Below are 22,137 nucleotides of genomic sequence, written 5' to 3' on the forward strand. Positions count from 1 at the left end.
CTACACTTTCCCTTCGTTCCGTTCTCGTAAACCAATAGAATTCGCATGTGTTTCCTCCCCGAGCCCGCCCTCCGCCTCCCCCCACCCTGCTCCGCCCCGCCCGCCGAAATCCAAAAGCGAGTTTCCTAGGCGCCAGGTAAGGGGCGTGCGCTTGCGCACTTACAAGAAACTAGAGGAGGGGGGCGTTTCTCTCTCTTTCCCCCTCCCTCCCTCCCTCTTCCAGAGTTCGAGACTTGTTGGGGTTGCCGTGACGTTTCCGAACGGTGTCCTCGCGCATCAATGCGCGTGCCCGGAGGCGCCCGAGAGCTGCCGTTCCAGCGCTCGCTTTTGCTTTGGGTGAGCGGTTTGGGAGCGGGGGTTGGGTGGTGTGTTTTTTTTTTGGGGGGGGCATGTTTTTCTCAATCGGAAGCGGCCGTTTTAGGTCGTTTTAGGGGCGGTTTCCATTCTCTCTTGCTTCCCGCTTCCCCTCCCTCCTGTGTTGGCGCCTAAAGCGAGTGTCGGCGAAGCTTTTTTTGGCGGGTGTCCCGAGAAGAGAGGACGGAGGAGCGGAAGCCCGTTTCAGGGGGAACCGGGGGGGAAGGGGGCTCCCCTTTGCTTCCCTTCACTTCAGCCCAGCGCCGTCCTTAGCAGGAAAAACGCTAGAAATCGGCGCCCTCCACGTGTGCCTGGCGCAGTTATTTATATTCCGCGGTGGGGACAGAGTTCCTCTTCCTTTCCTCCTCCTGCTCTGCCTCGGAAGTGTCCATACTCCTTTCCTATAAGTTGCCCATAAGAAGGTCGATAACCGGACAAAGCTGAGCCACATCTCGGCGCCGCAGCAAACCGTGAATGAATGCTGTGTTGGACGGTGTCAGGGAGTGTTTCTGAGCATGTGTAGAGGGCTGCTCCGGCACCGTGCCCCTGCTGGTCCTTCTGAGCTAATGTGCTATGGAAGACTACTTTGAAGCTAGCAACACTGAGCCATATGGCTCCCGAACAGTTGCAGAAAAGAACCCTTTTCTTTTAAAAAGTAATTCCTGTAAATTCAACAAGGCAGGTAATTGCTACTTTTGTCGCAAAAGAAATAGTCTTAATTTATCTCACAGATTTGTGAAGTACTTGCCTTGGTGTGAAAAAATATATTTGGAGCTGACCAAAACTTAGTTGTGATTCAGAATTATTTTGTACGCAGGAGAGTTGATGATGCTTCTCACATTCCCCCACTCCCATAGTAAAGGTTTTGGTTGAAAGAGCATTAATGAAAAATTGAGTACGTACACCATTCTCTCTGCTGTACCCCACTTCAGGTGCTGGCAGCCTCTAGAAACAGCAATAAACTCATGCCAATCGGCTTAAACAGCTAAATATAGCACCTGCACTGTGTGTAGTCAGCAATCTAATGAGCCGTGTTCCTGAAAAGAATTTATTTTGTTAAATGATTGACAACCCGCATGTGTGTTTTGGTGCTTTGTATAACTTGATTTTGAAAATAAAAATACAGTAAAAGTTGTGTTTTGCAATTGTGATTGATGTAACTCTAATCTTGGACTGCTCTGGCATTTTGCTTTCAAAGAGCTTGTACCTGTTCCAGTCCTTCAAATGTGTGTTCCTTTTGCGTTTGGAATTTCTAGAGCGTATTGTGAAAGAATTTACTCAGTGTCTGTCTTTGTGGAAGATGTAGGGATAACTGTGCTACGCTTGTGTCGGCAGTCATAGCAAAGTCAAACAACTGCACAGCTTTTCAGTTTTGTTTCTCAGTTATTGAGCTCCTGTAGCAATTTAGGAGCTTGATGACAGGTCAGTCTCTGACTGTACACTTGCCGTCTAGGAAACAAAGATTAGACAATGTGATTTAAAAGTACTGATAAAATAGAACATTTCTTTAATATTATCTTGCTGACTATGTGTAACCTCTCTCTCTTACCCTTTAGGGCAGCTATGAGAAGACAGTATAATGGAAGACTTCAAATGTATTGCAGATGAGACGTTTCCAAGTGTTTTGCTCAACTCTGTAACTGGCTGCACCAGTGACATTTTTGACAATATCACAATTTCATCAACTCTTGGTATACCAGTTGCTGCTTCAACTGAAGCCAGACGGAAAACTGGCTCTCATGACGGGTAAGACATCTGTTAGTTCATGACTAGAAATTCATAGGTGAGTGTAGGGAAGAATGTATTGACTGAAGGATTGCTCATGGCTGGTAATTTCTAAATCTGAAACTGTTTCCAGGCATGGCTTTCTACTTCCATCAGTGTATGATTCATGATAAAAATAGAATCTAGATAATTGGAAATCTTATATAAAGTTTGTTGAAACGGAATTCAGCAAGCTCATAATTATGTGCTGAACTGTCAGACATTGTGTAGTAACTTGGAGGCAAGTAAAGCAGGTACTGGCAAGGGGCTGTTTGAAGACTACCTCCTCTCCTCCCAAGTGGTGAGATCTGGAGCAGGTCCCAGATATATTAGCATATTGTTTCGGTCACCCTCTTGTGTGTAGAGGTGAATACCTGAATCCCTAGATATTAAAGCCATTTTTGCTAGTAGCTGTAATATACAGGGTTGAGTAACAGTAGCTGCTCTTGAGGCAGTTAGCTGGAGGTTACTAGTAACTGCTGCTGACCACTGCTTTATGGGGAAGGAGACTCCAGTACCCTTTCCGGACGGAGTTGTGAAGCAGCTTGGGGGCTGCTGGCTTAGCACTATGAAGACTTGTAGTTCCTAGCAATGGCCATTGACATCAGCAGTATCATTTAGTGAGCCACCTCATAAGCTGCTATTATTAGGCAAGATGCTGAAAACTGAAGACTATGGTGGGAGGAGGGGAAGCAAATATGTTCCTTTTTCAAAAGAAGAAGAAGAAGAGGACTGCTCTAACTATGAGACACTAAGGACTAGAGTACCTTCCTCATTTGATTTTACCTTGGATTACTACTGGAGACAAATTTATCATGTGGTTAATGTGAGGAGGTAGTGCCACATCATAAGACATTCCTGATCACTGAAATGGTCTTAAATCTAAACAACAGAGCTGAGAACTTGCAAAATAATGGTTTTGTTTTCTCTGTATTGCAGACAATATGATGAAGCGTCTTATATGGACAATAGATTCCCTGCTCCATTAGCATCTTCCTGTAGTGGTGAATCTGATTCTGATCCAAGAAAGAATCTTAACTTTCAGGATACTGTGTAAGAAGTAGATTACATAATTTAATGTTACATCTTGTGTTGGATCCAAAGATACATTTCTGCTCACGGAAGACTCCCGTCTGCTTATAGATTAGAACTTTTTGATCCAATTTAAAAATAACTTTCAAGAGATATTCTCTGACAAATAGGTTTCATGAATGCCTGATTTAAATGTTGCTGCATGTCTTATCACTTTTAACAGCAGAGATGTGGGTGTAATTTCATTATATATCTTTTGCCAACAGAAAAAAACACGGTTCCTCTTCTTCCAGCCTTCAGCTAATTAAAGAACCTATGGTCTTTTTAACTCTTTTTTATTGTTTTGTTTGTTATTTGTTATGTATTTTTGTGCTTTTATACTGTAAACTGCCCTGTGAAAAGTGGTATATAAATTTAATAAATATAATAATACTATAGTACCCCAGATGTTGGACCTAAGCTTTCATAATGCTTGACTGTTGGTCATGCTGTTGAGAGTTGCAGTCCAACATCTGAAGGTCCAAAGGTTCATTCCTGTTCTGGACTGCTAAGACCATGAAATATACTCCTTATGTTTTAAATCCTAAAATGTATGTTAAGATTAACCTATAGATAGTAATGAAAACCCAACACGGTTGTTCCTTAGACTAATTTCTGTGGCGTGTGGAGTTGTCTCACAAGAGAGCCTGTGGTCAGATTGTATCTAGCAAACTCACCCGCTCAAGGCCACTTATGACTCTAGAAGCACATCTTATATACTCCCTATTAAGTTCTATCTTTTGCTTGCATGGTGTATATAATTTTTCCCAAATTATGACATGTTCAAGGAACATAAGTTTCCTGTGAAAATGTTTAGGTAGATGCTGCTAATAAACCTAGCTTGGGTGTGGTTGTTTTTTAAAGTGTTGAAGTAGGTAACTACTTCCTGGCTTAGCTTGTTAAAAAGTACCTGTAAGATCCTAATATATTTTTCAGATTTTAGCCTTAGTTAACTTTTTCATTTAAGTTAGTCTAATATTGATATTACCAGTTGAGAAGCACTAGAAAATCTTTATATGTTGCTGGAAAGCTAAACTCGCCTCCCATCTCAGAATGATCCTGGGAAATAAAACTTTTATTCAAACATACCTACTACGTTGGAGCTAGAAGGAAAACACATGAGAATAGGTTTATGGAAAGATGTACTTAGTTTGTAAAATTTTGGAACGACAAGCTATAGGCTAATATGCAAACTTAACTATAAAAATATTTATACATGTTAAACACAAATTAAATTTGAGTTGGAAACTTCTTATTAAGAATTGACAGTGACTGTATATGTTTTATAAACATGCCTTTTATTATAAATATTATATTTTTAAATAAAATGCAGCAGGTTGCAGCTTCCTTCCTACAATATCCAGGGTGTGATCCAATCTACAAGATACCACTAGGGAAATTATTCTGGAATATATAGCTTGGTGTGGTTCAGCAAAACAATGCAGGTGGAGCTGTCTGACATTAAGTATATAAAACCACTACTAAGCAGTTGTAAAATTAAGATTAAAACCTTCATTTTTACTTTCTCAGGGAATGCTGTAATAAAGCTGCAGACAATCAGTTGGAGTCAAGCCAGAAAGAATCTAATGTTTTGCAGCAAAAACACCAGCATTTTTCTAATGAATGCTCTGGAAACCAGTGGCATTCTTTGCATGAGAGGCTTTCACTTCAACACTTGGAAGGTAGGCAGTTTTCACAGTATCTGTAGGAATACTATTAAGCATTCTACAATGTATTCTGTAGTTCTGCTAAGTGTGGTATCCTCATTTGTGATACCTCAAGTGTAATATAGCTTTCCCTCTAATATTCACTTGAGTTTCCCATCAGTTTGGAAATGAACTGGAGCTACCAAAAATAAGGTAGTAGCTGGCATCTACGTAATTTGGCTGGCTAACTTGGTGGGAATAGACAGACTTGGATGATGGGGGAGAATGGAGTAGAGCAGGAGTAGCTGTTGATCTACAGACCTAATTAGGCCTGCCAAACAATTTTATTTCTTTACTTTTATTTCATAAAATTTATACACCACTTGATTGTAAAAAAACCTCAAAGTAGTTTAAAGTAATTTTTGGCAAACCAAACCCACATTTCTCTGCACCTGAGCTCATATGTGAATGTACTTGAAGGGTGCAATTAATTAAAAAATAATATTCTTGAATGATTCCATACTTGATTAGTTTACATTTGCTAAAGGTTCTTGATGGTGTTCAATTCTTATGCACAGTGCTAAGTGGGAGACAGTGACCCCCCCAAAAAAAAACCTAGTGATATTTGCAGAGCAAGAGCATTTACATAAAATTTGCAAGCAATATATTCCATGTACCACTGTTGTTAAGAAATTCCTGGCAAATTCTTTGCTCTGCCTTTGTAAAGTGGACTGCTAATGCAGTAGGAAAAAAAACTTTTTTTTTTACTTTCAGATTTGACAGCTAGAATATTTGCTTCATTTGAAAAAGACAATGAAGACTACAAGGTAACTTTTTGCAGTATGATCGATGTAGACTTTACAAAGAACTAATGTACTTTTTTCTAGCAAAAAGTCTTAAGTAGATAATGTCTTCTGAAGCATCACTCTCCATATGCTTGGCCACACTCTCAAAGAATCCAAAGTAGTACTAAGGCAGGCTTTATCTTTGCAGAAGCCATGCTGTTCTTTCATCAGCAAGACTTCTTCTCTTTTATACTTTACCATTTTATCTTTAAAGCTTTCCACCAATTTAACTGGAACAAACATTAAGTTAACTTGTCTGCAATTTCTTGATTCCCTCTATTTTTTAAAACCTATGCGACTTAAACATAGGATAAAATAACATCATGTTCTGCTTTCCTTGGGGGCATTTGATGAACACTAGAGACTTTGATTGATCCAGCCAGTAAAAAGTGAAATTATGGAGGAGATTCAACAATAAGTAATTCAAATTCCTGTATTGACTTTCGTTTGTAGGCTGTTTCATTAGAACATGGTCAGAAGAGGATAACAAATGAAATAGACAACAACACCAGGATCGGCTTTTCCAGATTTATAGAAAATGAACAACCACTGAGCTTTGCAAGCTTAGAAGGAAATTCTACAGGTATTGCTTTAAAAATCGAATTGTTTGGTATACTTCCAGTTTATTTTTGCTAAGGATGGCTCCACACTGCCAGCAGCAAGCCAGATTATTTGTGCACTGATGTTTCAGGCAATGCATATGCTTCTTGCAGTGAACATGTGAAGTGCAGATGATATACAAATGTCCTTAAAACACCTATGTTCATATATCTGGGAAACTGTGGAAGAATGCACGTGGTTCATACTTGATATCTGAACTAATGGCAAGCCGCTTTTTGCTGAATTAGAATATGAAATTGGAGATGAAGAGTTCTGTGATGGCCAACTGGAGACCTATTTTGAGCAGCTGGTACTACCAGAAATGCAGATGGAAGATGTTGAAGAACATGAATTTGGAGAACATGTTAAAGCCATGGAACTGCCTTCAAATAGGAAAACTGTAAGTGAAAATTCAGTTATTCTAGTATTGGGGGTTTGTAGGCACACTATGACATTGTTCAGTCTGCATGAACAATTTTGTAAAAGGTGGTTGCGGGGTAGATAATGTTGGTAACTTAAGGGAGCTGAAATGAGGCACAGTTCATTTGCCCCAAAGCTGCATCTTCTGCAGAGGATCCTAATAGCAATAATGCCCCATTTCCCTTTTCTCTCCCCTCCTTCTACACAAGAACTACAAAAGAATAGAGAATGAGCAATAGATGGAGATAAGGCAGCACACAGAGACTAGACATTCTCTCTAATGTTGTGTACTTGTGCTCGTACGCCCTTGTTGGTTGGTGAAAAGAAATGGTTCTGTTCAGACTTTCTGGGATGCTTCATAAGCACTACACTCGTGTGCAAGTGGATCATGCTCTAACAAACTACATAAATAATCTTCTGCCGTTGCGCAAGAGTTCTTGGGTACTTGAGTTTCACCTGCTCTGAGCGTGATGAGCAGCTAGCCAACCTCCCAACTTTGAAGCTGTAGAGGTGAGCAGGGCTCATCTTGACACATTGTATGATGCTCCTTGCAAAGCCACAGGCCTCCCCAACTCTAGAGCACATTGAAGGCATTTTGGATGAAAACTAACACTTAAAATTCTTCAGGAAAAGTTCCAGATACCTAACATTTGCCAGGCAGCAAGAACTGGTTCACCTGTTGCTAGCGACGAAGAACTGTATGAATTTAAGGAAGCTGGGCATAACGAAAAAGACAAGCAATTTATGCTGCCCGTGACAGTAAGGCAAGAGGTGCGTCATAATTAAGCTTGGCTAAATTTCTAGAGAAGACATAAACCTTTAACCAATATAGTTTGGGGGTGGCTGTACGTGGGTTGCCTATACTCAAATACATTTTAAGAATTTTTTTTTTAATTGCAATGCATTTGCTTATCTTTTCTTTTTTATTTGCAACAGGTAGAATGCAGTAAACCTAGTCTAAACTCTGGACACGGTGATAGTTCTGAAAAGTTTCCTGCTGAAACGGTAGTTTACACATCTGAAGTATGCAGTAGAACAACAGATTATCAACACGCTTCTTCAGATGCCCTAGGTAGCAGCTCTGTTATTGATGGTGACATTTTAATGTACTGGTTGTGCATATCAATTTGGTACAGCTTAGTTTATTCTGTGTCTCCTTAAAAGGCACAATCGTGTCATGACAGATTTTAAGCATCTTTTTAAAAATGCATATTGAGTAAAAATGAATATAATGAGGAAAATATGGTATAGTAATGAAGCCCAAAGTACTATGGGAATAACATGTTGATGCCTAGATGTGTTAACTATTAAATGTTTTTTTCTATTACAACATTTCTTTCATTTCATTTAAAATCAATGCTAAATAACTATATCACTGCAGGTTGTCATGACTGTAGTGAGGAAGATGGAATATCTGTAAAGACGAAAACAGTCAGCAGCAGCAGCAGAAATGTAAGTAGAGGACTGAAAATCAGAATCCATGTATTCTGGCTCAAGATACTGAGTTTGACCTAATGTTGGGTGTCTCCTAGAGTAGACCCATTGAAATAAATAATCTTAAGAAACTTGTTCATGAATTTCAATGGGTCTACTCTGAGTATGAGTTGGATATCACTAGTTTCTTTTAACAGGGGATCATCTCTTTTTTAAATAAACCAGACTTCTTTTTGAGCAAGTGTTGGGGATACTTTTTGATTCTGTTTTTTAAGGAAAACATTCTGAGTCTGAATTTCCAAAGCTTCTCAAGAGTTTATGAATCAATCACACATGCAAATCCCTATTATTTTTTCCCAACCACTAGTCATCTGTCTCATGCCAAGACCTTGAGTAGGCAACATTAACTTGTTCATTTTGTCCCTTCCTCCTCTCCCCATCACCACAATGAGCACTATAGTTAACAGTGCCTAGCTGATGATCCTGTATGCAAGCTGGAGGGAGCTTTCCCAGTAAAATTGCCCAAATGGCATATACTACTTAACAGCAATAAACACTTTAAATTGCTTGCTAAAACCATACTCAATGAAAGTCCTTGAGCAATTATATAAAACCTTACTACATGAGGTTATTTAAAATTGGTCTGGGAAAGTGTCTCTTAATTGACATTAAAAAGAAAATGAACATTTTTGTCCAGTTAATAAAGTAACTCTCTTTCTTTCCTTTTGCTTTTTATGAAAGGATGCCACAAACGTAACCAACTGTGAATTAAAGCTAGATTCTCTCTACTTTAAATGCATTGCTGACAGTAATGCTGCTTCTGAGATATGGCACACAGAACAGCAAACCCAATTTCCTGATCTGTCGCAGCTTGCTAATGAAAATTATGTTCCTCTGGCTGATGCATACCTGTCTCCAAGTGCTTACAAAGGTTCAGAGCAATATGAATGTACAGCAGAAGGTTAGTTAAATGCTAGCTCCTGTGTGCTTTCAGCTTCTAGACTGATTTTGAGATGTTGCTAAGTTGGTGGGTGGCTGCTGTGAATGCTTTTGTGTTATGCCTGATGTAAACAGCACATAGCCTTAGTCGATACAGATGAAATACTGTAGCTTACTTGAAAATGAGAGTGGAACAAAAGTAGCTTTTGAATATCCCAGTTCAGTTTTGATTTAACCACTTAAGTTAAAGCATGCATGCATTGCTTATTGTTGTTGTTGTTTTAAATCAACTCATTGTTAGCTTTCCTTTCCTTCCCCCAATCGTCAAAGTCTAGGTATTAACATCCTTTGGATTAGGAACCTTATTTGTGCTATATTGTAATGTACTCATTCATGTACATGCGTATCATGACTGAAAGTGGAGGAAGCTAAAGACAACATGTGATTCCTTTTTTAGAGGACCCACCACATGATGTTGTGTATCAAAATGAAGATGGTAGATGGGTGACAGATCTTGCTTACTACACGTCATTTAATAAAGAACAAGTATCCAATTTCTCAAACTTAAGTGGAGACTTCGTAGCTGGATGTAAGTCTTCTTATACTTTTAAATCTTTGGAAATGTCTTGGTTGCATATCACGTCCTAATCTTAAAAGAACAGACACCTGCATTTACAAAATATGTCAGTATCAGAAGGAGTTTTGTCGGAGCTCCCTTGATTTCTCGAGATTATTTTTTTCACTTCTGTTTTAAATTACCCCTTTCCACAAAGATAAGTAGGAAACATAGCAGGGGTCTTGCAAAGCTTTCCTTCGACCTGCCTTGAGTAAGTTTGTACTACAAGATTAATTGTATGTTAGGACATGGGTCACCAAGATTCTCCACATATTTGTAGGTAATGTAATGCAGATGCCAAGTGCATGACAGTGAAACAAAAATACTTCTTTGGGTAACTGAAACTTCAGTGTTAAAACAATTAACAGCATAAGTAACCTGACTTCTCTAAACTTAGGATATTAGTTGTGATAGACTTCAATTGCAGTATTACTTACAAAACTGCTGAAATTAAATAATGGTAGAGGAAAGGGGCTGGCATGGCTTTCAGATTTCCTTGCTGATAGCTCTGCTCCTTACAAAGACAGCAGCACAGAAGACCAGGGCTTCAGATGATACAAAAGCTTGTTTTTATTCAAAGCCGTTCTCCTTGAATAATAAATATCAGTCTTTTCTTACAGTTGGTATTACCCTAATATCACAAAACCACACAAAACTTTTAAATTTTATTTATTTCTTTGGATTTATACACTGGTGACATTTTTAGAAAAAAATATCTTTAAGTAGCTACAAGTATCACGAAATTACAAATAGAAATCAGGAAATAATAACTAAATTATTTTTTAAAATCCATCAATTAAAAACATCATAGCCAGTAGCTGAACAGAATAACCCCCTTAAACAACTCAAGAAGCCTGAGTAAGCAAATAGGCTTTTAGCTGACTTAAAACATTCAGCTGATGGAGCTAAGCAAATTGCATATTAACATTACATGACCTTACAGGAAACTAGGCTCAGTACATAAAATATGCCTAATTTTTAATGTAATTTTTACTTCACGTTTACCTTTCACTCATTCATCCATTCTGCCTAGGGAATGTGGGATATGCTAAGAGGTTAATCGTTTCCTTTTCTTCCCTGTTACTCTTTGAAAAGCTGAAGCAATTGCTGTGATTGACCAAGATCAAGAAGAATTTGAAAGGGAACACAGATTTATGCAGGTAGGAAACATTGTAAAGCAGCTGTTCTGATCCTTTTGTCTATAGGTAATGATAATTCTTGACGTTTTTGTTTGCTACATTTTCAGGAAGAGAAAATGGAACTGCAAAATACCTCTGGATTAGAGGACTCTTCATGGAAATGTGTTAATAACGGCAACCCACTAAGAGGTTCACAAACCGACTTTAGCAAAGATGCTAGTTACTTACGGCTCTCTCTAGGAGAGTTCTTTGGTCAGAGGTCTGAGGCTCTTGGTTGCCTCGGAGGAGGAGGTGATGTGAAACGGGTACGTAGCTGTCTTGTCCACATACTTTTACCACTATATGTACATACTTGGTTTTTGACAAGATTCCTCTCAGACTACAAAATAGAAATAAGTAAATGAGCAGGCTCATGGCTGAGTAATAGAGCATATGCTTTGCATACAGAAAATGCAGGTTTAGTGCCTTCCAAATTCATTAAAATATCTCTGATAGAAGGACTGAAAGAGATATATCCCTGAGACTCCGGAGAACTACTGCATTTGTCTATGTAGCCCATTACTGACTTGTCCATGAGGTAGTCTCATGTGCCTGTTGAGTTATTTTCTACAGGGGATTGTGAAACACAGGGCAAAGAAGCAAATTTATTTTTGAAGGCAAGTTTGACATCTTCCAGATCTAGACGCTGTGTTGGCCAGCTTCTATTACTACATGTTTCTCAGAGCATTTATCATGAATGTTATTTCCTCTTACAGCCATCTTTTGGTTATCACATTACTTCACCGGAAAAGAGACAACCTCTTCCTTTGTGGAGGCAATCTGATGTATCTAGAACAAACTCTGATGAACAGAATTCTCAGACATCTACTCTTCAAGGTAATTTCTTGTAAACCTAATAATTTCTCATAAACCTAATAATTCTGTGCAAGTAGCTGTTTATCAGGCGAAGCCAACCTAGTGGCCTCCAAAGATTGTGAACTACAGTTCCTCATACTTTCCACCGCATGGCTAATGGACTGTTCACAACACCTGAAGGGCATCACGCTAGCCACGCATGATGTTAGCCAATTGTTCACTTCATTTCCAAAATCTGCTTATGTATTGGGCCAAGTCTGATAACACTATACGGTGGTACCTCGGGTTAAGTACTTAATTCGTTCTGGAGGTCTATTCTTAACCTGAAGCACCACTTTAGCTAATGGGGCCTCCCGCTGCTGCTGTGCCACCAGAGCACGATTTCTGTTCTCATCCTGAAGCAAAGTTCTTAACCTGAGGTACTATTTCTGGGTTAGCAGAGTCTGTAACCTGAAGCGTATGTAACCCGAAGCATATGTAACCCGAGGTACCACTGTATAGCATACAGTTGCAAACTATGCTGCTAGCCTGCCAACATAGTGTAAGTAAGGGCAAGAAAATGGGGTCTGTGTTTTATATTGAGCATATTCCAGAATGGCATTAGAGGACTGCTCTGCCCCCTGGCAACTATGCTGCAGGATCCTGTGGGGTTTCATGCTGTTTCATATTAATGTAAGGAGCAGCTCATATTTTTCATGCAGAGGGCAGGATTGACTCATGGCCAACCCCTCCAGGGGCAACATGTGAAAGTGGGCATTGCTGAAGTCTGAAAGTGAGGATAGCTAATTTTAAATTTTTTATTTTTTTTTAAAAAAAGACACATGGGTATCGCAAAAAGGTTTTCGTATCATAACACTGGGGGTGCATAGGAACTTTAAAAAGTCATTTTGGGGTGTGTGTCAAAAACCGTGTTGGGGCTATATGCAGGCCAAGAGTTTTTTTAACAGATTTTAAAATTTTGGTTTTAGTGCTTTACAGTCATACCTTGGGATAAGTACGCTTCAGGATAAGTATTTTCGGGTTGCGCTCCGCGGTGACCCGGAAGTAACGGAGCATGTTACTTCGGGTTTTGCCGCTTGCGCATGCGCAGTCAAAATGACATCACGCGCATGCGCGGAAGTGGCAAAACGTGACCCATGCACATGCAGACGCGCTGTCGTGTCTTACGTTCCATTCGGGATGCGAACGGGGCTCCGGAACAGATCCTGTTCGCATCCCGAGGTACCACTGTATTATGTGTGGTATTTAATGGTACAGATATGTAAATCACCCTGGAATATTTTCATCAAGGGTGGCTTAGAAATCATATATTTCCTTATGCAGCTTAGTATTATCCTCACACACTGTGCTTGATATGAAAATAAGCAGTTAGAGTACAGATAGAATTAAATTGCTTTTACATAGGATTTTTGTTATTCCAAATAGATCTTAGATGTGTGCTTAATTACATTTGTGTGGTGTTTACACTTAAAATGGCCATGTTCAGACAATCATTCATAGTGTCATAAACACATTCCTCTCCCCTTTTCACATTGGCCAATGACTTGGATCTCCTGCCTTGCGTTAATCCAGAATTCCCTATTGCATCCAAGCCAGGGAACTCTACGTTAATGTGAGTTAACAAATCAGGTTAATAGAAGTATCTATGCCAAAGCAAGTATACAACAGAAAGAGGAGGAACAGCAGCATGAAAACATGGATAATGATCTGAATATTGCTAGGCGCAACATTAATCTTTGCAATTTGTTCTTTGCAATATACATTTCTTTCATTGGCTTATTGTAAGCAGTATTCTAGCGAACACAAGCTAACTTTTCTTGTCTTAGGGGATGTAGAAGAAAGCATTAAGGAAGACTCCCACATTGCATCTGCTACATTTACCCTTTGTGAAGTGAGTGCAAAAGACACAGAGAGAGGAAGGGTAAGTATTTAGATATCAAAAGCAAAATAGATATCTGTTAAAAAGTATTTCATTTCTTATAAGAATTCTGAAACAAATATTTCATTCTGTCTAAAGTACCGTATTTTTCCATGTATAAGATGCCCCCATGTATAAGACGACCCCTATTTTTTTAAACCCAAAATTAAGAAATTAAGTTGTTTAGCTTTTATGGGGGTGGGGGAGGTCACTTCCACCAATCGCTCACTCACCTGCCCACCACTGCCGATTGCTTGCCACAGCCATTGCTGATCACACACCACGCCCCAGCCACCAATTGTCTGCCCGCTTGCTGCCACCAACAGCCCACCCACCTAACTTGCCGCAGCCGCCAGTCACCTGCCCGCCTCGCCACAGTGCCAGTCGCCTGCCCAATTGCTGCAGCCACAGCCAATCGCCAGCAGGCCTTGGCACAGCCACCATCACCCACCCAATTGCTGCTGCCATTAATCACATGTCCCCCCTCTATATTCAATCTCTGTGTATAAGATGACACCCACTTTTTGCCTTATTTTTTTTAGCAAAAAGCATTTTCTTATACACGGAAAAGTAGGGTACAGTTAAACCTGAAGCTGGAAGTTAAAACATACTGTCTCACAAGTGGAAAACGTGGTCAGTTTTTCTGAATAAATTGTCTGAGTAGCAGAACTACTGCTGGATCAGACCAAAGGTCTGTCTAGTCCCACATTCTATTCTCAGTAGCCAGCCAAAATGACAATGGGAAGCCCACAAGCAGGACATGAGCGCGATGATGCAGTTCCTGTTTAAAATGCTCAATAACTGGTATTCAGAACTATACTGCCTCTGATACTGGAGGCAATATAACCATTATGACACATGAGTTCAGCTTTGCTACAGGATGTTAAAAATGTCAACTTCTTTTCCAACTTCTAGGAGAAATGTGAAAACCGAAAAGTTGAATGTAAGCAGCATGAGCCATCTATATTAAGTATAAGCACAATTGCATCTGCTATTGCAAATGCTTCTGTTAGTACTGATCCAGCACAACTTGCTGCTTTGATGACGAAAGCCTCAAATAAAAATAGAGAAATAATAAGCATCCCTGGAGGTGTCAAACCGACAGACGTTTCTGCCGTAAGTCAGTCATATGTCAGCAATGTAGAAAATAGCACATTTGACATAGAGAAATATCTCAGGAAAACTGATGAAGTTGAGAATGATGGTGAACCCGGAAGCATAATTAAAGATGAAGCAACTGCCAGGGACTTGCATACAGTTTTGTACAAACAGGAATCTGAAATGCCTTCTCCAAGAGACTTCTCCAAAAGTAATTTGTCTATCAGGCATGGAGAAGAGAAGCTTAATCTAAGCATAATACATGAGGAAAACAGTTACAGAGACTCATCTTGTAAAACAAGTTTTGAGAAAAAGGAAATGGAATGTTTAAAAGCAGCATCCAACAGAGGTGAAGACTTTCTTCCAAAAAACCTGACTTCTTCTGTACCAGATTCAGAAAAGAGACCATCAGAAACTACTACCATATCTTTGGAGGATAGTGGAAAAACACTTCCCAGTAAGTCTTTAACATGTTTTCTAAACTTTTTGGTAGCTGTGCAATTTTAAAAAGAACATTTACAACTGACATTCACAAAATGGCAATTATTTCAGTGCAGCTTAATGAAAACTTTGGGTCAGTATGGCTTGTAATGAGAGAAATGCTCTTTTGCAGGGGAATAGATCTTTTGACCACACACATAACCCTTTGCACCACTCTTCACATGGGCCTGCAAACAATCCAGGAAATCTGCACTGTGGTTTCTTATAATAGTTTCAGAACAAATCAGGATACAAATCCAACTTCCAGCCATGCCATAATAACCTGGTGTGTTTGAAAGCTGCTAACCATAATTTTCCAGTTTAGATGAAATGCAAACTCTAATTAATGGAAGAATTTATGGTTTGTTTTCTGGCTTGCATGAAGGTACTGCATGTGCAGCCAGAAAGCCAGAAAACCCTGCATCTCTGGTATAAAGTCAAAAATGTATAATTTGAGTGTGAACACTTTTTTCTTTATCCAGCTTACTCTGAATCAGAAGGAAGAACCAGCAAGAACACTCTACCCCTCAGTTTAAAATCTGTTCCAATATTGCTTTCCCCTCTTCCTGTACACCCTAATAAGGAAAAAACTATATCCAATATTAAATACCAAGAGAAACAAGATGAGAAGATAATGGAAGAGAATGCTGCCTGCAACAATGAAAAACATAGAGCTTTTGAAAATATATCTGCTGATAACCAGAAAGATGTTGGTGAGTAGAGTATACCGTACTTTTTGCACCATAACACTCAGTCCCCCCCCCCAAAGGTAAAGGAAAATGTGTGTGCACGTTATGGAGCGAATGCTGGTGGGAGGAGCCGCTCTTGCAGGCTTTTCGGAGAGGTGCCTCTCTTTCTCCGTGTCTGCCTGCAGCCGGCAAAAGTTGTGTGCAGCGTGTAAAAGCCAAGGTGGAAGAAGGGAGAGCCTCTCTTTCTCCGTGTCTGCCTGCTCTGGCTTTTTGGTGAGGTGACTTTATAGTCTGATGGGCTGACTGTAATTCAAGCAAAGGGAGAGCCCCTTACACACATGTAAGTGGCTCTTACTCTGCTTTCTTTACAATGAGGCGGAAGGAGGGACAAAGAGGACATCCCCTTCCGTCCCTCCCCCAGCACCTCACCGGTAAATTCAAACAAAGCGGCTTACAAGGCTCGTGTCCCTGCGTCTTCTCCTCCTCTTTTTGCTCTGGTTCGAGGCAAGGCAGCTGCACAAATGTGAGCTCCCCCTCTTCCTTCCTTCCCTCCCTCCCTCCCTCCCAGAATATGTTTTTTCTTGTTTTCCTCCTCTTAAAAACTACGTGCGTGTTATGGTCAGGTGCGTGTTATCATGCAAAAAGTACGGTAGGTATATTGATTTCTGCTGAAGCCTGCTTTGAAAGTAAGCTGAAATAGTTTGTTATTTATAGGTTTATGAAGTTTATTCTTCATTCCTGTGCTTGATAACTGCTCTCATCTACTTCTGGAGGCTGTTTCTTGGCCTCCATTGAAGGAGAGCTGCTTTCCTCTGAGGCATGGTTGCTTTTACAGAACATTATTTCTTCCTTAGTTTTAGTTTAGTTAGGTGGGCTTGGTTTTGGGCTTCTGGGCAGAGAACCCTGGTCTTCAGAACAAGGCAAGAAGAGGTATTATGTCTCCAAATTGTTCGCAGGAATCTAGGTCACTTGTCCTTTTTCTAGGCCTGTAACCAGGTACTAAGTGCACCCAGTTGACATTACTTGGATTTCTGAAATGATCTCACTTATTCTAACAGACCAGGACCTAGTTCAACATTATGTTGGCTTGCCCCAAAAGTTCGTTAAGATCTATACCCCCTGGATTTAAGTGGAATTGTAAAGGACAAAAGGAGAACACTTCTCCCCATCAACTCTCACATTGCTTGATAGCAAGATTTGAAACCATAATTTTTCCCAATTTATTGTAGTGTTTGCATGTGATTTTCAACAGAAGCAATTTCAATCTGGACTAAAATGTGGCAAAATATAGGTGTCTTAAGCATCTTATTGAGTTGCTCTCTAACATGTTCAGGCTCTGCAGAAGTCTCACCCAAATGTTCACTGGCCCTTATTACTTGGAGTTGCAGCCACTCTGAAAGTGGGAGTACTAGCCTCATGGGTATTCTGTATGACTTTATTCTTTTCACCTAGTTCTCATAACTTGTGCCTCATGGAGCATCAATCTAATAGTGGTCATACAGTAAAGTGGCCATGGCAGCCTTTGGTGCATAGCTGTTTTCAAGCAGCCATGGATTGATTCACACAGAATATTTTGTCCCTCTGAGTAAGACTCTCTAAGTATTGTGGTTAAAAATGTGTTCTTTTGATAACTAAGTCTAAGCAGAAGGGTATCAGCATGACTAGCTTCAGGGCTAGACCTTCCACTTATAAACATTCTCATTTCCTGCAGTTTTTGACAGATTCATTGAATTGGGTTGTCCAGAATCAGGTAAGGGTATTTCAGGCATGGCCAGAAAACTCTACCAATTTCCCCTGGGATAAGGAAGTGATTGTTTCAGACAAAGGGGACAGATTTTGAGCTGGCCACAACTTGGTTTATTAGTAGCCAAGCCACCTCTGCTATGTATTTCTCCTGTTTGCCATTGTTTTGAAAGCAATGCCTGGAAAGAATCCCAGTGATTTTGGTTGCCACATTCTATAATTTATATAATAATAATAATTTATTATTTATACCCCACCCATCTGGCTGCATCTCCCCAGCCACTCTGGGCAGCTGCCAATCGAGTGTTAAAAACAATACAGCATTAAATTATTAAAAACTTCCCTAAACAGGGCTAATAATAATTTGTTATTTATTCTAAATAAATATTATTATTTAGTATACATTCTGCCCTTTCTACTGGCACTTGAAAGTAGGCAAGCTTCAGCAACCGCTTCACTGTTGAAGAAATGCCCATCTGAAGAATTTGAGCACAATTGCTAAATCTATCTTTATAGGATGTCATCTCATGACAAACATGGGACATAAACTGCAATAGTTCTCTCTGGTCATTAAGAGGTTGGCATCTGGGCTGCCACCTGCATTTTATGTATAGTAAAAAAGTGGGGCTGTGCACCGTCAGAATACTACATCTCAAGGATATCCTTCTATCATATACTTCACTGTTTTACCATTTAGGTATTTCATAGCTAAATATGAAATCCCTAAACATAGGCTTTGCAAATTTCTGTTGAGAAGTATTGCCTCCTGAGGTGGATAGTCACTGATAATCTGAAGTCATTCTTTCCATGGCTAGGAGGATTAATTTCAACATCTCCTTTTTAAAATATTCAGGTAATGCTGTTGTAGTAACAGAACAGACACCTACAACTCCTATGCCTTGTATACAGATGTCAGATGATGAACAATACAGTTTCAGACCTTCAACGTCTCCACTTATTCATTCATCTCCAAATGAAGCTTCTGGAACTGCTCTTTTAGGGTAACTATTGTGTGGGAACATGAAAAGCCGGAATGTGGGTGGGAGTCAGTAGTTGAATATGGTTAGATGGTTAGATTGCATGGTCTGAGCCATACAATCCATTATTGCCTACTGTATTGGTACAGCTCCCTCAGGTCACAGTCGGTCTTCCCCATCACCTGACAGCCCTTTTGAAAATGAGATTCCTGGGATTTCCTTTGTGCAAAGCATGCTGTCTGTCTTTGAGCGATAATCTCTCAGTTGAATATACACATTAACTAATCATTGGCAAATATTACTTTTGACCTCTGTACATGAGGCCCTAATTTTTAAACACTCTTCAATCAATATAAACCTTTTCAAGACAATTGTCATAATATAAAATGGCAGTCAATTTTACATACTAATGTGAACTAGAAATGAGGATACTGCTGCTGCTTAGCATTCTTGCCAAGTGAACAATATTGCAGTATTCAGTGTCAAATCAAAGAGCCAGCATCATTAATTTATTCTTATAAATTATGTGACTCGCTCAAGTAGTAAGGATACTCCAGAAATTAATGTAGCTTCCTGTTGGCTACTCAGCTACATTCAGGCTTTCGTTGCTGGAATTCAAACCCTACACAACCTGGCACCAAGATCCAAACTGATCTTTAAGATCTTCCACAGAGACACTGCTGGCCGTTCCACAACCACACAGTTGTCACTTTGTGACATCACCAAGAAGGCCTGCTTCCTGCATTGTCACCCATCCTCTTGGGTAATGCCTCTTAAAACATACTTTCCCCCAAGCTTTCCTAGACTCTGGGTCTTAATTTTTAATTATCTGTTTAGTATGCTGCTCAGTGTTACCTGTGGTGCATCACTTTGTGTTATTGTTTCTCTTCACTTTTAGGAATTTTGTTAAATGTTATTATCAGTATTCCATTATTTATGTAAACTACTTATTTTTATTAAGCGGTATACATTTGTTTATGAAATACTGTGGTGATACAGGAAAAATGAAAGGCAAGCCTCATGCAGATGTGATGCTACACAAACAAATTAACCATGGTGCTCCTAAATCCAAGTTGACCGACTGTTGAACAAGTAGCCAACATGGTGCCCTCCAGATGTTTTAGACTACATTTCCATTAGCTTAAGCCAGCACTAACCAGTGTCATGGACGATGGGAATGTTAGTCTTACCAGCATCAGGAGGCTACCCCCGAACTATTTTTTTTGAGATTTAGCATGGTCAGACATGACACTGAAGGACAGCTAAGGTGATAGAGTGGGGAGGCAGAGCAATTGGATAATAAAAGAAAGGTGAAAAAGCATGCGTGTTCCATCACTTGATTATTAAGCCAAGGCTGTGTCAGGGTCTATACTGTGTCTGTTACTGGCCTGTGGAGTGAAATGAGCAAAAGCAAACTCAAAAGCTGCATCTAGCCTCTTACTAGATCATGTAGTTTTAGCACTTACTATGTCATTTTGCTTCATGCAGCTGAGATCCAGAAACACTTTTTAAAAGGCTAGTAGCACTAAGCTGGTAGCAGCGATGGATCTGCTAGGTCACACTTAAGACCAGAAGGTGGGAGGTGGAACATTGGAAACACAGTGCTGGTCTGGTGGCAACCACTACTCTTACCATGGAAACAGATGAGGGGCAAATCACATTACTGATGGAGTAAAAAGCCGGATATTATTAAATGGTTATGTAGGCAGTTTGTATGTGGGTACATTTTTTAAAGGCATTCTTTGTGTTTTAGAGCTGATGCTGACTGTCCTGATACAACATCAAATTCTAAGGAATCATCTTGTAATGATAGCTTACCTCAGGTGCTGTATACTGATCATAGCTTGGGACGATTGACCTTTGTCTCTGCCACTGAAAAAACACTTCAGAATCTAACTCTGTCTAGTCCAGAGAGATGTCAGGTAAGTAGCTTGTTAGATGCAAAATATTTTTATACACCAAGTTTCAAGTTGTAGTTTGATCTTAGGTACATTTTATGAAGAACTACCTTCCCAGAAGTATAAAATATTAGTCAAGGATCAGTGTAGTATAGTGGATGGTGTACTAGATTTTGACTTGTATTACCCAAGCTGACATTGTTACACTTTAGCCAGGACTCTGACTTACTCTGTACAGTGGTACCTCTGGTTACGAACTTAATTTGTTCCGGAGGTCCGTTCTTAAGCTGAAACTGCTCTTATCCTGAGGTGCTCTTTCGCTAATGTTTCTTGTCCCCTTAAGTACAGTGGAACATACATACAAGGGATTGGATGAGTAATGAGAACTAATTTAATGTTCTGGTCAAAATGCAGTGTAAGTGGTAGAGTTAACCTCCCCCACTGCCACATTGTAAACTTACCATGTTCATGAACCTGCTGCTCTGGAATTCAGATCAGTGATATGAAAAACAAAATGGCAAAATCATAGCAAATATTCTTAGGACACTTGTGAACATGAGCTAATATGAATTAATAACACAGTGGGCTATGAAAACTCATTTGTGCAGTGCCACAGGAGAGGAGAACCTCTGGCCTGTGGACCAAACTTGACCTGCCAGGCCTCCCCATGTGGCATGCCAGAATGTTTTTCCCAAAGGTATGCCCACCTGCCCCATAACTGGCATAGTCTGTGATGTCAGGTGTGGGGCAGGTGTAGACAAGCATGGAGGAAGCAGGATTAATCCTCCACGCATTAGCTCTAATCCTAATTTAGGCATTCCAGCAAGTTCCCACAGGGAATTGTCTAGTACATCCCAAGCCTCTAGAAAGTAGGGTTGAACACTGATACACAAGGAGTTCTGTCCTGCTTGGGCTGTATTTCCCACGTCCATGGACCAATTTGGCAGGTGGGTGGGACAAGCCACCTGCCAGACACCTGACATCATTATGACATCAGGTGAGTGACAGGTAGGTGGCCCCACCTATCAAAGTTGACCTTTGGGGAGTGGAAGAAGATAAAGATCTGCTCTGCTGGGTCAAAAATGTTTCCCATCCCTGCCTTGCCTCATGCCAACTACTATGCTGTACCAGCAGGGCTAGTACTGGTGACACGGCAAATATTGCACCTAACCTTTAGTTGCACATACACACGTGCTCACTTAATACACCTTGATACTTCTTAAGAATTACTTTTTGCTTCATTCCTGGGGAAGCAGCCGCCTGGAAGCATCATGAGATTGCTGACTTTATATGAAAAGCTTGCAGTAAATACTCACCTTGTACCAGCGTTGTGTGGCTTTTAAAAATTAGCTATGATGAATTTATTTAACATAGTCGTCTGTTTCACACATCACGTTAAGCCCATGCCATGGTGTGCTGATGAATGCTGCTCAAACTGCACCTGCCTGGAGAGAAACCACACATTGAGCCTTGCACACCATGCTAAGCTTTCACTGTGGTTTTACCTTTGGCTCAGGAAATGGAGGAGCAGAGTAGGTGATATTTGAGGAGCACGCTGTTCATTCACAGTGAGCCATAGTTTGTTTCTAACTGTGGTTTAGTATAACATGTGAACAGGGCCAGTAAGTATTGTTTGTGCATTTAAAAGCCT

The 22,137-nt window shown here is 40.1% G+C and overlaps 1 protein-coding gene across 8 annotated transcripts in view; it reads left to right on the plus strand.

Annotated features, from left to right (window-relative positions):
• The first annotated feature begins 98 nt into the window (after positions 1–98).
• Positions 99–22,137, plus strand: part of CEP192 (centrosomal protein 192) — a 49,066-nt gene continuing 27,027 nt past the window's right edge. The window contains exons 1-20 of one of the 8 annotated variants that reach the window (XM_083449766.1): positions 99–136; positions 1,911–2,100; positions 3,058–3,171; positions 4,720–4,871; positions 5,610–5,662; positions 6,134–6,263; positions 6,529–6,680; positions 7,328–7,471; positions 7,637–7,772; positions 8,082–8,152; positions 8,876–9,095; positions 9,531–9,662; positions 10,785–10,849; positions 10,936–11,133; positions 11,584–11,704; positions 13,510–13,604; positions 14,517–15,156; positions 15,662–15,892; positions 18,465–18,612; positions 20,342–20,510. In XM_083449766.1, coding sequence (XP_083305892.1) covers positions 1,934–2,100; positions 3,058–3,171; positions 4,720–4,871; positions 5,610–5,662; positions 6,134–6,263; positions 6,529–6,680; positions 7,328–7,471; positions 7,637–7,772; positions 8,082–8,152; positions 8,876–9,095; positions 9,531–9,662; positions 10,785–10,849; positions 10,936–11,133; positions 11,584–11,704; positions 13,510–13,604; positions 14,517–15,156; positions 15,662–15,892; positions 18,465–18,612; positions 20,342–20,510 — 3,138 coding nt within the window. In that variant the 5' untranslated portion in view covers positions 99–136; positions 1,911–1,933. Of the gene's footprint in view, positions 1,010–1,910; positions 2,112–3,057; positions 3,172–4,719; positions 4,872–5,609; positions 5,663–6,133; positions 6,264–6,528; positions 6,681–7,327; positions 7,472–7,636; positions 7,773–8,081; positions 8,153–8,875; positions 9,096–9,530; positions 9,663–10,784; positions 10,850–10,935; positions 11,134–11,583; positions 11,705–13,509; positions 13,605–14,516; positions 15,157–15,661; positions 15,893–18,464; positions 18,613–20,341; positions 20,511–22,137 lie in introns of those variants that run through there. The other 7 variants (XM_083449765.1, XM_083449769.1, XM_083449770.1 and 4 more) reach the window with 7 other exon arrangements.

The sequence above is a fragment of the Podarcis tiliguerta genome (genome assembly GCF_965153285.1).
Source record: "Podarcis tiliguerta genome assembly, chromosome: 7".
Lineage (NCBI taxonomy): Eukaryota > Metazoa > Chordata > Lepidosauria > Squamata > Lacertidae > Podarcis > Podarcis tiliguerta.